At 39.1% G+C, this 17326-nt stretch overlaps 1 protein-coding gene across 13 annotated transcripts in view; it reads right to left on the bottom strand.

Moving 5' to 3' along the window:
- The window catches only part of CDC14A (cell division cycle 14A), a 210407-nt gene that overhangs the window by 75906 nt on the left and 117175 nt on the right, over window positions 1-17326 (bottom strand). For all 13 annotated transcript variants that reach the window (XM_060412161.1, XM_060412179.1, XM_042251431.2 and 10 more), the window contains one exon: window positions 15093-15155. In XM_060412161.1, the coding sequence (XP_060268144.1) occupies window positions 15093-15155 (63 nt within the window). The remainder of the gene's footprint in view (window positions 1-15092; window positions 15156-17326) is intronic.

The raw sequence follows: 17326 nt of genomic DNA, 5'->3' as shown, positions 1-17326 counted from the left end.
GCTCAGGTGTGCACCTGCACGCTCAGGTGCCCAGCTGTGTCTGACTCTTTATGATCCCATGGACTGCAGCCCGCCAGGCTCTTCTGTCCATGGAATTTTCCAGGCAAGAATACTAGAGTGAGTTGCCATTTCCGCCTCCAGGGATCTTCCCAGGCACTGAACCCACCTTTCCTGCCTCTCCTGCATTGGCAGGCGGATTCTTTACCACTCAGCCATTTAGAGTAATGCCACCAAAGAAATCTGGAGCCTCTACTTTAATTACTTTTACTGCCAATTGGATTTGATTTTCACAAAAACCATAATTTAGCTGTACAATTTTCATGTTTAAAATGCAGATGGTTCTTTCCAGCTATAAATAGTTATAAATGAAACTTTACATGACACCTTGTAAATGTCTGAATTGCATTAATCTAATTATGATAAACATAAAATCTCTATAATGTCCTAAATAAAATCTTAGAGATGCTATGAGAGTTCATGCTAAATTAAATGCCAAGCACTGCTATTTAGAACAATTTGAATAAAGAATCTAATATATAGCTGTTTATGATAATTAAACATTTTTTATTTAAATAAAGCAGTCAAATTAATGGCCCAATATCCCTCTCAAGTAATTGCTAAGCTTAAAACATTTTAAAAATTCAAAAATAAAGCTATGCCGTAATCACCAAAAGGCTAAAACCAACTATTTATGAACAGTAGAAGAAAACAGGTTTCTATGTTTACTATTCCTATATCCTTGAACAGGAAGTGGGCCTACATAAATACATTGTGCTATGTCTGTTTATTCGGATTATAGACATCTGTTTGGTTAAATAGTAACCTTCTGCAATCAATTATATGGAGAGAGGCAATGGACTCACTCACAGAACCAAAAGAATATGTTTCCAAGTCTGCCCACCCAAAAACATTAGATAAACGTTAGATAATACTGAGCTACATTTAGTAGCTTGGATAAGGTTAATGGTGTAAACAGTAAGATTTAGGTCTTAGATCCAAATCTAACAAAAAAAAATTAATAAGAAAATTATAGCTTTTAACTGAGTAATACATTAAACTTACTGGTAAGTTTCCAAAATTAATATCCATGCCTTCTTTCACAGTAGATTATACAAATGTCAATATTTATCAATTATAAAATACTTATGATGACACAAACTGGTTTTTCTAATTAAATGTGTGTGCCTGTGCATACGAGTGTGCACATGTGCACACACATACACACACGCACTTCCAAGAAACCTAAATCAGACAGGAACTTAGGATACTTTCCAACATTACAACATTTTACAAACTAACACCTAGGCAAAGGTGAAGTGAGAGAATGATTTTACCTCTTCCAATCTAAAACCTACAACCTATGTAGTGAAACCCCAGATGTTCTTCACTGTAAGAAAACCCCAAAATGAAAATCCGAGTTCTTGAAACTGATACATTTATGTGTTAACATTCATGTAACTCTGGGATACTTAAACTTAACAAAAGACTCACCACATTTCTTTGGAATACTCCTGGTGCATTTAATTTGCAAAAAAAAAAGGAATCAATGTTTCTTACAAAGTAAAAGAAAAACAGCATTAAAACTGAAAAATTTCTTGAATAAGAATTAAATAAAATCTAATTTGATTTGAACACATAGATTTTTACAACTTCTAAGACGGCATCCCTCTGTTAAGATGGTCACAGTCTCTGAAAAGAATATGGAAAAACATTTGGCCATTTTACCACTATAAAAACAGAGAGTAAAAGAGAAAAGATAGACCTTTGGGTTGACAATTACTGGACTGGTTTCCTTCATCAACAGATGTGTTTTCTAATACAATACAGATAAACAGTTTTTAAGCATGATTCAAAATTCATTAAAATATTTGTTAAGCCTTTATTATGTATCAAGGACTATAATTTGGTGTCATATGTAAAATAAAAAATATTCCCTCTGTTCTCTTAAGGAGTATGAAAACAAGTAACAAATAACATTAATAAGAATAATAGCAAACACATATACACAGGCTCTGCACTAGGCACTACAGGATTACATGCAACTTGTTTCCTTAGGGCAACCTTTAAGGTTGGTGTTATTACCATCTCCATTCTACCCATTGCTATAGACTGAATGTTTGTGCCTTCCCAAAATTCACATGTTGAAACCAAATCCCCAGTGGAATGGTATTAGGAAGTGGGACCTTTGGGAGATTAGGCCATGATGATGGAGCCCTTATGAATGGATTAGTGGCCTTATAAGAGACCCCCAGAAAGCTCCCTCTGTGAGGACACAGGGAGGACACAGAAGAATCTGGCCATCTATGAACCAGGAGGAGGGCCATCTCCAGACAACAGTTCTGCTGGTGTCTTGATCTTGGATTTTCCAGCCTCCAGAACTGTGAAAATACATGTCTATTGTTTAAGCCACACAGTCTACAATACTTTGTTACAGCAGCCTGAACTAAGACATTCATTAAAGAAAAAGTTGCCTTAAACTTTGATAAATGCTATCAACACATACATAAGAGGTTTCATGATGGCACAAAGATTCTTTTAAAAATAAAGACAGAACTACAAGGTCTTTTTTTTTTTTTTCATTAAAACACCTTCTTATATATCTTTACTTTCTGAAACAATGAAATAGTGTTGACAATATAACTGTATTATACAAACACAAACATGCTGTCATGACTGGCACTTGTGAGCTTAAAGCAAAGTAAATATTTGAGGTTTCTGGTTTAAATTAAGTTGCCTCGCTATTTGGCTTTAAATAATAATCAAACTCTACACCATTACTTTAGATCCTCTTGACCTGCCTTGAACCAGAAATCATATGGCCTAGAGACCAGTAGCATTTCTGGTGGCCAAAGGAAGAGAAAGAACCTGCAAGGCAGCCCGAGACATGTCCAGAGATGGAAGGAAGAGAAAAGCGAGAGACAGAATTTTGAAGCTGAGGAAAGAGAGTTTCTAGAATTAGAGAGTGGCCACAGAGTAAATCAAGTAGGAAGAAGACCAAGTCAACCATTCGGTCTGGCTAACTCTTGCATCAGGCAAGAACAGTTTCAGTTGAATCTTAAGGGTCAACGCAAAACCCATTATCAGTTGAATGAGTAAGTGACAACAAAGTCAAAATTGCTCTTTTTAGAAGTGGAGGTGAAAGGAAGGACAGAGACCAAACAATAGAGAGGAAGGGAAAAAATGGGGAATTTCTTTGACCTCAAGACACTTTACAGATTTAACCAACACAATCTTTGAAGCAGCAATGGGTACAGTGTTTAGTAGATGTGAAAACAGTAGGTCCAAGAAGATGAATCTTGCTTCCTTAAACTTGTGGTCTTTGGGGGTATAATCAACCCTACAGGACAGCTCTAGGGAAATGCTTCTAAAAGTTCTTTTAATAGTCACCCTGGGAGGCTCACCTCCCTAGTCCCTCCAAGTATGAGGACATGCTCATATACCTGCATTCTGGAGCTTGCTTTGACAAGAATTCAAAACTACAGTGCCAGAAATTCACGTTTGTTTTTTTTCCCCCCAGTTCTTTCATTCAGACGACAAACCAAGCAGTATTCAGTTCAGTTCAGTTCAGTCGCTCAGTCGTGTCTGACTCTTTGTGAACCCATGAATCACAGCACGCCAGGCCTCCCTGTCCATCACCAACTCCCGGAGTTCACCCAAACTCATGTGCATTGAGTCAGTGATGCCATCCAGCCATCTCATCCTCTGTCGTCCCCTTCTCCTCCTGCCCCCAATCCCTCCCAGCATCAGGGTCTTTTCCAATGAGTCAACTCTTCGCATGAGGTGGCCAAAGTATCAGAGTTTCAGCCTCAGCATTAGTCCTTCCAATGAACACCCAACAAAGGTCCGTCTAGTCAAGGCTATGGTTTTTCCAGTGGTCATGTATGGATGTGAGAGTTGGACTGTGTAGAAAGCTGAGCGCCGAAGCAACATTAGATTGCATTCTAATTTGCTATACAAATTCTAATCGAAAGCAAAGTCTTGAAACCTCATACATCAGCTGTTCAACAAATATTCCTGCAGTTGACCTGAGGTGACACATTGAGAGATAAGAGTCCTGACAAACTTTATTTTCAAGGTATATACAAAAGGGCAATATTGGGCATCTACCCCGCCCGATCATTTGACAATTTACTTATTAACTGCAATGAAGAATGACATAGTCAACCTGGGGACAGTCTCTGTTCATATATTAAACTAAACTGACATTACATGCTAGCCCTGGTGGAAGATTACAATATCCAGCAATCTGTGTTGCAAATAAGTGTTTTTTTAAAAAAAGAAAATAACAACTCACTCTTGCTTCATAGACTGGCTGGTAATGGAAAAAAAGAAATGTCATTTCAAGAAGTTGCCTATCGTAATCAATAAATTTTCTCCCTGGAGTGTCACTACAAAATCAGAATGGATTCTTAATTAATACGTCTTGCTCATTTGCCATCAAAGAGTAGTTAGTGTTAACAGATAATGTAAAATATCTTGAAATGTGTTATACTCCTGCTTTTAGAACCCATTCGCCCATTTACTCATTAGTTCTTTCACTTCATAAACATTTAATGACAGCCCACTATGAGTATTCTATGCTACTGGGTTACTTATTGATACAAAAATGAGTGAGACACAGTTTTTGACTTCAAGTACCCAGAGTGCAGGGATGTCACAGAGCATCACACAAGGCTATGTGAGAAGAGCAACCACTGAGTTAAGAACAGCTTTGTTGTTTTTGTTGTTTTTCAGTTGCTAAGTCGTGTCCAACTCTTTGGGATTCCATGTACTACAGCAGGTCAGGCTCCTCTGTCCTCCACTATCTCCTGGCGTTTGCTCAAATTCATGTCCATTGAGTCAGTGATGTTATCTAACCATCTCATCCTCTGCCACCCCCTTTCTCCTCCTGCCCTCTATCCCTCCCAGCATCAGGGTCTTTTCCAGTGAGTCAGCTCTTTGCATCAGGTGGCCAAAGTATTGGCGTATGAGCATCAGTCCTTCCAATGAATATTCAGGGTTAATTTCCTTCAGGATTGACTGGTTTGATCTCCTTGCCATCCAAGGCTTAAGACATGCAAATACATAAATACTCTGAGCAGGGGAGAAAAGGTCACAAGGAGGAGGAAGAGGAAACAAGAACATGTGTGAAGGCACAAAAGCATGAAGAAACACTGCCATCCAGGCAGCTATGCAGACTGGGTGTGAGGAGGAAGGCAAAAGGACAAACCCGGGAAGACGGCAAAGCCCACGTCCAGAGGGCTTTCTGTGCTGCACTCGGAGGTATGCATTTCCTCCACACTCTGTCTACCTGAGGGTAGAGCCCATGGAAGACTTAAAGCAGGGGAGTGATATAAGCAGATGTAATTTCTAAAACATGGTCTCTGAGAGCGATGTGGAGACTTGATGGAAGACACCCAAGGACCAAGAAAATCCCAGCCAGTCCCAAGCATTCAGAATCGACTGACACTTTCTCACAGTTCCCAGATGGGCTCCATTGCAATGCAGCCAAGAAAATGTGAAATCACCTTCTAGAAGAGGCGATGATAGCAATAATGATGACTTATGAATTGCTGAATTGCTAGAGTCTCAGAAGCAAAACTTTCCGCATTCAGCCTGTCGTACATCAGCGAGAAATGCTGCATAGACAATCTGAGAAACAAAGATGGAAGCGTGTGGGAAGGGTCAAACGTGATAACACCTGCAGAATGAGGCGCAAGAATATACGGAATGTATGACGGCAGCTGATAAGAACAGTCTCTAAACCCACCCATGGAGAAACGAAATTCCAGGGTACCTTCTGAAAAAAAATATTGGCCTAGCAAATATACTGAACAAACAGGAAGTACTTAATAAATGTCTGTTCAATAAATTAACTGAAAAGCTACCAAATTGAGGCCATAAAGAATGTGATACAGCTTCTTGGTTCTCATATAACAAACATTAACCTGCATACCTTATTTCTGTAGAACAAAGCCTCCCAATCAGTTTAACAGAATGGAGTTGCCTGGGCTGGGGCTGGGGCAGCCTGGGATCCCAGGCCAGTCGCCAAAAGCTGCAAACTATGATCACACGGTGCTGATCAAATACAGTCGCATTTTCCACACGTGCCATGACGAGAGAAAACAAAAGGAAGCCCTGTACTGTGATTCCACTCAAATCAGCAGGAACCAGTCTGTCTGTCGTCAGGCCTGCCGAAGCCAAACCCAGCTCCAACCACTTCCATCAAGTAACCCATGGTAAAGAAATGCCCCGGGTTTGCCAGCACGTAAAAGCACCAGATCAAGTTAATAATTACTTGATATTCTGGGAAATATCCTCATATTGATAAAATTATTTCATAGGAAGCATTTTTCCTCAAAATAAAGGGATGACTTATGGAGGAAAAACATAATGGCAGAAAGGAAATAGCTCAAAGAAAGAAGTCAAGGCAATCTTTTAGCTTTTGAAGTAGGTTTTACATTAACATGAAGCTCTAGCTGATCCCAAAAAGATATTTAAAGCAGCTCCTCAGAGTTGCGTAGGCCAAATTCTAGATGCAGTCATAGATGTAAGGCACACTGATGAGGCCACTCCAAATGCTGCCCTGGAAGCTCCATTTCTATGCATTTCTCTCTCTCTCCCCTCCCCACAGCTAGAAATAGGGTGCTGCTCTGTGAGTCATCTGTGTATGCCCAACAAAGGGACATCATCAAAGACGGCAAGCCTTCTCGTACGTAGTGGAAAGTCCCATCTTGTTTAGGGGACAATCAAAATAAGAAACTAAAGATATAACTTAAATTCTCTTTGATGAATAACGACTGCTTAAGAGTAGCACCATTAGGGAGCAGTGGTATTTCAACAAGGTCCTACTCGGTAAGCGTAGTTCCCCAGAAAGGAACAGAGGTTGACTGAAGGCAGATTCTGTGTGTGGGTGTTACTTGAGGGTCTTACAAACAGCATATTTTCCTATACTTTCAATAGTCACTAAGCTTTACTGCTAGAGAGGATACACGTCCTCATGTACCTGAAAGAAAGTGAAAGTGAAGTCTCTCAGTCGTGTCTGACTCTTTGCGACCCCATGGACAGTAGCCCACCAGGCTCCTTCGTTCATGGGATTCTCCAGGCAAGAGCACTGGAGTGGGTTGCCATTTCCTTCTCCAGGGGATCTTCCCGACCCAGGGATTGAACCCAGGTCTCCTGCATTGCAGGCAGACATTTTAACCTCTGAGCCACCAGGGAAGCCCCTCACGTACCTACAGATACATAATTTGAATACTCATACTCTTTCATCTTCACTGTTTTTCCCTAGAGTAAAAGGTCTATTTTAATTTTTCAAATAAACTTATTGATGGTTAGATTTCAAAGGAGTGACTGTTCTTAGTTCTCAAGCTCTTAGAGAATACCTTAAGAAACCTGTTGGAAAACGGGACACTGATTCTTAGCAGAAGTTTTTGGGCCCTCATGTTGCAGTTACTTTTTCGATCCTCCCAGCATAGCTCCTAGAATATATCTATTTGATCAGTGCAAATATGATCAAAAATATAGTTCTACAACAGCTTGGCAAAGGACCTAAAGAGACCGTATTTTAGAAAATGCTTTTATTTATCAATAATTTATACAATGGACTATTTGTACGTCATATAAAAATAATGTAAGAGCCTGAGATATCTTAGTCCAAACCTTCTAAATAGAATAGAGCCTTGAAATTAATTCTTACATGAAAAATTAAAACACTTGAAGCTGCAAGATGTAACTTGTTCCATCATCCTAGGCTTCATGTCATTTACGATGGTTCATTGGCAAGCCTGTCCTTGAAGAATCTGCACTTCAGCTATGTCTGGCTACCAAGCACTTGACATGTAGCTGGTCCAAACTGAGATGTGCTGCACTATAAACTACACACTGGGTTTCAAAGGCTCAATTCAAAATTAGAAATATAAAATACTTCATTAATAATTGTTACATTGATTATATATCAAAATATTATTTCTGGTACAGTGCATTAAAGAAAACACATTATTAAAATTAATTTCATCATATCTTTTTACTTTTTAAAATGCAGCTATTAGAATTTTTGAATATATATATTATATACACAAGTACGACTCCCATATTTCTATTGGACAGCACTGCTCTAGACCCTTTTGCAGAATGAGCAGAGTAGTTCCTGTGCTTTGCTGACCTTGTCATGAACAACATTAGAAGAACCATTCTTATCTCAAGACTCTCTTTTAGGATTTCCCTGGTGGTACAGTGGATAGGTGTTCACCTCCAATGGAGGGAACATGGGTTTGATCCCTGGTCCAGGAAGATTCCACATGCTGAGGAGCTACTCAGCCCATCTGCCACAACTACTGAGCCTGACTGAGAGCTGTAAACTGAAGCCCACGCCTGTGCTCCACAATGAGAGAAGCCGCCACAGTGAGAAGGCCACACACAGCAACAAAGAGTAACCCCCACTCACCACTAGAGAAAGCCCACGCACAGCAACGAAGACCCAGCACAGCCAAAAATAAATAAATAAATAAAAGGCTCCCTTTTAAGCTCACACAGAACTGCTATATCATCAATTTAGGCTTTTTCTTGAGTCATGTATTAGATGTGATTTAGTCAAGAAGTGCCTTTGGAAGCTTTAATTTGAGCATTTCCTTATCATCTAAGACTTACATTCTCATAATTTGCTATCAATGATAACACTTTTACTTTGAAAACTACAGACTTTGTTGGAATACTGACTTTGTTAGAACTAATGAAGGATATGAACTTAGCTATTCCACAAGTTTACCAAATGTCCAGACTCACTAAAGTAGAGCAAACAGTGGAACAAGTTATGACAAAAAACGACTGGGCCCACAGATTGTCAGGAAGAGTTCCTTTATTTATCCACTTGCTTCTTAAGCAGCATTTATGAAATGCCCCCTACCTGCTGATCACACAGCTACTTGTGATTTTTTTATTTTATAGGCTTTATGATAGAATAGACAAATCATTCTCTAAAAGGAAGTATTTGATGGAAAACTTTTCAAGTGTTCACCAACTGCCTCCGCTCTTCCCATTACCTGGCTGATGGTCATTGTTATTCATTCAGGTTAAGATGTGATCACATTCTTATCAGAGTTTTGGTTAGTTGGTTTCATGCTTCTCAAAAATAAAATTAAACTATGTTTAGGTTTTTCAACAGCTTTTTCAACTAACTCTCAACGTCACCATCAAAGTTTTAAAAAAGATAAAGGAGTAAGTAAATCATCAACTAGTTTTCTCTCTTTATTGTGGTAGGTCTTTGTCCTCCTCCCTCTCTAACCTCCACCCCAATCTCTCCTTTCACTGAAATGGCTCCAATGTTTTGCCATATATTTTTCTGCAGGTTCATATACATGGGGCAGAGATGCAGGTTTGGGGGAGACTTGAAACTTATCTAATGTGGAGGCCCATTTCAAAAAAAGAATATAAAATTATGAACACAAAAATGGTTTCCATGCAAATAGGGACCTATACAATTTAAACTTCACTCACTTCATAGGAAATTACTGATACCTTTGGTCATATAATACAGATAGACAGATATATGTACAAGGTGGAGGGGGGGGTCTTGTTATTGTTTGTTTAAAAAATAGAAGGTTATAAGCACTCTTCCGTATCAACTTTTTCCGATCAATATATAATAGAAATCATTCACGAAAAGTGGCATAGCTCAAGTCAATTTCTTTAAATCACTACATGACATTCCATGGTGTATCTGTACTACAGGTTATTTATTCAACCTTCCCCCTTAAAATGCAATCTTTTTGTTCCTAATTATTTGGGGGGTGGGGGTGGGTAGTAGGAGTCCTTTTTTTTTTTTTTTTTTTGACACTACTATTGGGTGGACCAAAAAGTTCATTCGGGTTTTTCTGTACCATCATATGGAAAAACCCAAACAAACTTTTTGGCCAAGCCAATAAAAATGCCACAATAACAATGTTTTTACAATTTAAGAAGAAGAAATTCTTTGGAGATTTTTAATAAATTGTACTACACGTATTAATTTAGGGAGAAGTGGCAGTTTTATGATGTTAAATCTTTCTATCCAAGAACACAGGACATATTTTCCACTTAGTCATGTTCAGTCCACAAGGAATTTACAGTCTAGTAAGGAAAATAAAGCTTTTATGCAAATAGCCATAATATAAGAAAAATGGAAAGCACAAATCTTGACACATGAAACTGAGGGGGAGAGAATATTGTAAAGGGTGAGAGCTGATCTGTGTAGGATTTTACACCCATGAGAGGAAAATGTTAAAGGTGACGGGTATTTGGAAAAAACAAGCTCAGCCAGGGTGCAGAGACATTCAAGAAACAATAAATAAGCAGCCCAGTAGGGCTGGAACACAGAGTGCGCACACCAAAGGAACAGGAGACAGGCCAGCAAGGTGGGCTGGACTGCATCCAAAGCTAACAATGCCAGGACAGGGGAATTTATCCTCATTTCAGCCAGGTAATGAGTGGCAGCCAGTGTGGGGACAAGGCAAGGCAAGGACTCTGTTTTAAGACCATTCGGTGAAGTGCGTAAAAGACCAAGGGGAGAAGGGGCCTGGGCTCCTTAAAGAGCAGTTATAATTGTCTACCAGAGAGGACGCAACACCTGAGCCACGGGAAGGAAATGAGAACACAGAGGAAGAGAGAGACGAAACACACCCCTGGGGCCCTAGCAACGGGAACTCAAATAGTCAACAGATTACGGAGGGGGAAAAAGTGATGTTTTTAGTCTTGAGCCTGGGTGAACAGTAGAATGGTGATGCCATTCATACAGATGAACAAAGCCAAAGCCCGTGTTTGGGTGAAAGATGATTAGTTTCTTCTCAGATGTGTCAAACGTAACATGTAAGCAGGATATCCGAATAGACACATCCTGAACTGGAGACCAGAATGTGAGGGCTACCCTTGTCCTGCTAGTGAAAGTGAAAGTAGCTCAGGCGTGTCTGACTCTTTGTGACCCCAAGGACTATACAGTCCATGGAATTCTCCAGGCCAGAATACTGGAGTGGGTAGCCCTTGCTTTCTCCAGCGGATATTCCCAGCCCAGGGATCAAACCCAGGTTTCCCGCATTGCAGGTGGATTCTTTACCACCTGAGACACCAGGGAAGCCCTGCTAAGAACAGTGATAAATGTTACAACCCTGGAGAACTTTGACAGAACAGCTCATTTTCATGAATGGTCAACCTACTCAAAGTCTACTGGTGTCTCATATTTCAGGAAAAGTTGACTGCTTCTAGGTAGATGCCCAATATACTACTGGAGATCAGTGGAGAAATAACTCCAGAAAGAATGAAGGGACACATCCAAAGCAAAAACAACACCAGTTGTGGATGTGACTGGTGATAGAAGCCAGGTCCAATGCTGAAAAGAGTAATATTGCATAGGAGCCTGGAATGTTAGCTCCAATAATCAAGGCAAATTGGAAGTGGTTAAACAGGAGATGGAAAGAGTGAACGTTGACATTCTAGGATCAGTGAACTAAGATGGACTAGAATGGGTGAATTTAACTCAGATGGCCATTATATCTACTACTGTGGGCAGGAATCCCTTAGAAGAAATGGAGTAGCCATCATAGTTAACAAAAGTCCAAAAGTCCAAAATGTAGTACTTGGATGCAATCTCAAAAATGACAGAATGATCTCTGTTTGTTTCCAAGGCAAACCATTCAGTATCTCAGTACTCCAAGTCTATGTCTCAACCAGTAACGCTGAAAAAGCTGAAGTTGAATGGTTCTAGGAAGACCTAGGATGGGGGAGCCTGGTGGGCTGCCACCTATGGGGTCACACAGAGTTGGACACGACTGAAGCGACTTAGCAGCAGCAGCAGCAGGAAGACCTACAAGACCTTCTAGAACTAACACCCAAAGAAGATGTCCTTTTCATTATAGGGGACTGGAATGCAAAAGTAGGAAGTCAAGAAATACCTGCAGTAACAGGCAAATTTGGCCTTGGTGTACAGAATGAAGCAGGGCAAAGGCTAATAGAGTTCTGCCAAGAGAACGCACTGGTCATAGCAAATACCCTCTTCCAACAACACAAGAGAAGACTCTACACATGGACATCACCAGATGGTCAAGACTGAAATCATTCTGATTATATTCTCTGCAACCAAAATTGGAGAAGCTCTATACAGTCAGCAAAAACAAGACTGGGAGCTGACTGTGGCTCAGATCATGAACTCCTTATTGCCAAACTCAGACTTAAATTGAAGAAAGTGGGGAAAACCACTAGACCATTCAGGTATGACCTAAATCAAATCCCTTATGATTATACAGTGGAAGTGAGAAACAGATTTAAGGGACTAGATCTGATAGACAAAGTGCCTGATGAACTATGGATGGAGGTTCATGACATTGTACAGGAGACAGGGAGCAAGACCATCCCCAAGAAAAAGAAATGCAAAAAAGCAAAACAGCTGTCTGAGGAAGCCTTACAAATAGCTGTGAAAAGAAGAGAAGTGAAAAGCAAAGGAGAAAAGGAAAGATATACCCATTTGAATGCAGAGTTCCAAAGAATAGCAAGGAGAGATAAAAAAAAGCCTTCCTCAGGGATCAGTGCAAAGAAATAGAGGAAAACAACAGAATGGGAAAGACTAGAGATCTCTTCAAGAAAATTAGAGATACCAAGGGAACATTTCATGCAAACATGGGCTCAATAAAGGACAAAAATGGTATGGACCTAACAGAAGCAGAAGATATTAAGAAGAGGTGGCAAGAATACACAGAAGAACTATACAAAAAAGATCTTCATGACCCAGATAATCACGATGGTGTGATCACTAATCTAGAGCCAGACATCCTGGAATATGAAGTCAAGTGGGCCTTAGGAACCATCACTACAAACAAAGCTAGTGGAGGTGATGGAATTCCAGTTGAGTGATTTCAAATCCTGAAAGATGATGCTGTGAAAGTGCTGCACTAAATATATCAGCAAATTTGGAAAACTCAGCAGTGACCACAGGACTAGAAAAGGTCAGTTTTCATTTCAAACCCAAAGAAAGGTGATGTCAAAGAATGCTCAAACTACCGCACAATTGCACTCATCTTACATGTTAGTAAAATGATGCTCAAAATTCTCCAAGCCAGGCTTCAGCAATACGTGAACCGAGAACGTCCAGATGTTCAAGCTGGTTTTAGAAAAGGCAGAGGAACCAGAGATCAAATTGCCAACATCCACTGGATCATGGAAAAAGCAAGAGAGTTCCAGAAAAATATCTATTTCTGCTTTATTGACTATGCCAAAGCCTTTGACTGTGTGGATCACAATAAACTGTGGAAAATTCTGAAAGAGATGGGAATACCAGATCACCTGACCTGCCTCCCGAGAAACCTGTATGAAGGTCAGGAAGCAACAGTTAGAACTGGACATGAAAAAAAAAAAAAAGAACTGGACATGAACAACAGACTGGTTCCAAATAGGAAAAGAAGTACGTCAAGGCTGTATATTGTCACCCTGTTTATTTAACCTATATGCAGAGTACATCATGAGAAACACTGGACTGGATGAAGCACAAGCTGGAATCAAGATTGCTGGAAGAAATATCAATAACCTCAGATATGCAGATGACACCACCCTTATGGCAGAAAGTGAAGAAGAACTAAAGAGCCTCTTGATGAAAGTGAAAGAAGAGAGTGAAGAAAAAACGAAGATCATGGCATCCGGTCCCATCACTTTGTGGTAAATAGATGGGGAAACAGTGGAAACAGCGGCTGACTTTATTTTTCTGGGCTCTAAAATCACTGCAGATGGTGATTGCAGCCATGAAATTAAAAGATGCTTACTCCTTGGAAGGAAAGTTATGACCAACCTAGATAGCATATTCAAAAGCAGAGACATTACTTTGTTAACAAAAGTCCATCTAGTCAATGCTATGGTTTTTCCAGTAGTCATGTATCAATGTGAAAGTTGGACTATAAAGAAAGCTGAGTGATGAAGAACTGATGCTTTTGAACTGTGGTGTTGGCGAAGACTCTTGAGAGTCCCTTGGACTGCAAGGAGATCCAAACAGTCCATGCTAAAGGAGATCAGTCCTGGGTGTTCATTGGAAGGACTGATGTTGAAGCTGAAGCTCCAATACTTTGGCAACCCAATGTGAAGAGCTGACTCATTTGAAAAGACCCTGATGCTGTAAAAGATTGAAGGTGGGAGGAGATGGGGACGACAGAGGATGAGATGGTTGGATGGCATCACTGACTCAATGGACATGAGTTTGGGTAAACTCCGGGAGTTGATAATGGACAGGGAGGGCTGGGGTGCTGCAGTTCACGGGGTTGCAAAGAGTCGGATACAACTGAGCAACTGAACTGAACTGAACTGAAGACTCCTCTACTAATCCAGAAGTGCTCTTCCCTAACACTTCCTAATAGCACAATGTAACTTGGACAGCCTTTGCCTAAACTGCCTTGCTGAGCAGGCAAGACACTGTTCAAACACTTTGTAATAGTGTATGTGTCTATATTTAGTCACTCAGTCATGTTGGACTCTGCAACTGCATGGACTGGAGCCTGCCAGTCTTCTCTGTCCGTGGTATTTTTCAGGCCAGAATACTAGAGTGGGTTGCTATTTCTTCCTCCAGGGGATCTTTCCAACCCCTCTTCTGCATCTCATACATTGCAAGCAGATTCTTTATGGCTGAGCCACTGGGGGAACCCTTTGTAATGATACCATGGTGAAAAAAAAAAAAAAATCAACTAACTCTCAGAACTGAGTACATTCAGCCACATTTCAAATCAAGATATACACAGTCAAAAATATTACAAGGCACAAATCTGGTTTTGTTTTCATCTAACCCAGATTTTTTTTAAAAAGTACATGATTTTACTACCAAATTATACTTTTCGATTGTTTTTTCTTATAAACTAAAGGTTCAAAGTAATTGTCAATAAAGGTTTGATGAAAGAATATAGAGAGACATGGTATTTTCCTAAACTAAAATTTTGATAACTCCTAGTTCAAAGGCAATAATCAAAGCTGAAAGGATGAAGCTGACAACTATAGAAAACTGCAGAATGCTTTTATTTAGCAGTCAATCAATTTGTAATACCTGAGTGCTAGGAATAAAAGAACAATTTAATCAACGTGAAATTATAGCTTCCAAAAAATTAAAATGTACAAACCTCATAATGTTCATATTCATCCACATCAAATGTCTCAAAGTCAAAAAATCCATGTTGTAATCCCTAAAAGCAAAATTTGAATTAGTTTTTCATGTGAAATTGATAACAACTTCTAGGCATTTCTGGAATTCCTGCTCACAAATGATCCTGCCTGACCTGAAGGAGAAAATTTGAAACTTTCAATTCGTAATACATATCTAGAAACCATCTAACATACATAATTTTGCTTTGGGGCTGTCTTTGGGACTAAACACTTAGAAAAATATGAAAATATGTCCCACAAAATATGCTTCTTGAGTTCTAATATACATTAGTTTTTAATTAAAATTCATACTAGCAAATGTATACTTAAAACCTATTGGGAACTATGTAATTAATTCATACCTAACTATAACAGAATATATAATCATGATTAAATTTACAGCTGGAAGAAAAATCAGTTATTCTTAGGTTTTTTTCCTTTTTATCATTAATGAAATATTTGGTAAAAGGGGAGTTTTTACTTAATAGGCCCTTATTTGTTCCTAAAGTCTACAATGAGAGAATTTGTTTTACAGTGATAGTTTTTGAAAGAGTAAAAATGTACTTGACTACTCTTACAATTTAGAAGGAAGAATTGATCTTTTAACAACAAAGAAAATTTTCATACTTCTTTTTTATAACCAATGATTTAGAATTTAAAAGTATCTGGCTTATTCAGACATAATATTTTGAAGAGGCATCTTCTGTTTTATAAGTCATGAAGCTCTACAAATTACCATAGAATACAAAATCAGTTACTTTTAAAAGTTACATGATCAAGCCATTAAAAATAAAAGAATCTATTAAGCCAAGTTTAGTACATCTATCTTTGAAATACCTTAGAGACCAGTGTTTTCCAAAATGTAGAACACCTGCAGTTAAGGTAATTTATATTTAAAATACAGACCCCTGGGCCCCATCGCAGAACTAGGAAATCAGGTTTTTTGAGGGTGGGATCATCGCTTTTTAAATGCCTTCCTAACTGACTCTGACAACACTGGTTCAGACAACCTCTACAGGACAAGCAGAACAACCTATCTCAATTATTTCACCTTCAAACAAAGCAACTTACTTCATCTTCATGTACCATTCCAGACAAAACAGTGAGAATACGTGCCCTGAACTACCACTTTCCTTCCTCATTTTTAAAGAGTGTTTGTGTTTGTGTATGCCTCTATATGTAGTTCACACATATACAACCTGTGCTTATAATGATGCCAATACATCAAAATCAGAAAGATATGCTTTCTAAAAAGGCAAAAATGGGGACATACTCTACCTTTGTAGGAGATACAGTCCTCACTGCCACAAAAATAGCCCAGCATACAGTGCTTTATATAAGAGAGAGAGTGTGTGTGTGTGTGTATGCACACAGGCATGTGCACACACTCAATCATGCCCAACTCTTTCTGACCCCCTGGACTGTGGCCCAGAGGATCTTCCTGACCCAGGATCGAACCTATGTTTCTTGAGTCTCCTGCATTGGCAGGTAGATTCTTTACAACTGCACCACCTGGGAAGCCCCATGTAAGAGTGTTCAGAGAGGCAGTGTGTCCCAGTTACTTTGAGACATGTTGAACAATCGATCGGATCCTCTAAATCTCATCTACATTTGGGTAAAATAAACCCCAGCATTTAATGAAACAAGAAATTTACAGAAGACCTTATTAATGAACAAAGTCATGTCTTCCTTTTACATGAGCAAGGATGTCATAAATGTCTGTATCAAGTTATCAGTTACCATAACAACAGGAGGGATACTCCAGTGTGAACTCTTCTTCAATTTTCATATGTATTATAAAAGAAACAGCTGTACCAGATGGCAGGATAGGCAATAATAATAATAGTGACAATAAATAAATTACCTTTCTCCATTCAGTCATATTTTTTAAATGCTACAATTCTGGATTGTATACTGGGTGAAATATACATAAGGGTTCTTGCGTTATTGGAAGTGTGGGTTGGTGATATTATTCGCAGGAGATAGGCTAGACTACCTTGATAGTTTTTAAGTGAAAGGAAAAATGTTTGAAAATCATTTTCAAGTTTTATAAAGTTTAAGTTCATTTTAAAATGAAACAAAGTCAAAAACATACAGAAAACAAGTAGCATATTTTACCATAGCAATTTTCTCAACTTAAGGCAAAAGCAATGTTATACTGCATCAGAGAGAAGAATCCAGAACAAAGCTCACTGCTGATACTATATTTACA

Source organism: Ovis aries, chromosome 1, assembly GCF_016772045.2.
Source record: "Ovis aries strain OAR_USU_Benz2616 breed Rambouillet chromosome 1, ARS-UI_Ramb_v3.0, whole genome shotgun sequence".
NCBI lineage: Eukaryota > Metazoa > Chordata > Mammalia > Artiodactyla > Bovidae > Ovis > Ovis aries.
The sequence above is the reverse complement of the archived record's forward strand: the minus strand, read 5'-3'. Positions and strand labels throughout refer to the sequence as shown.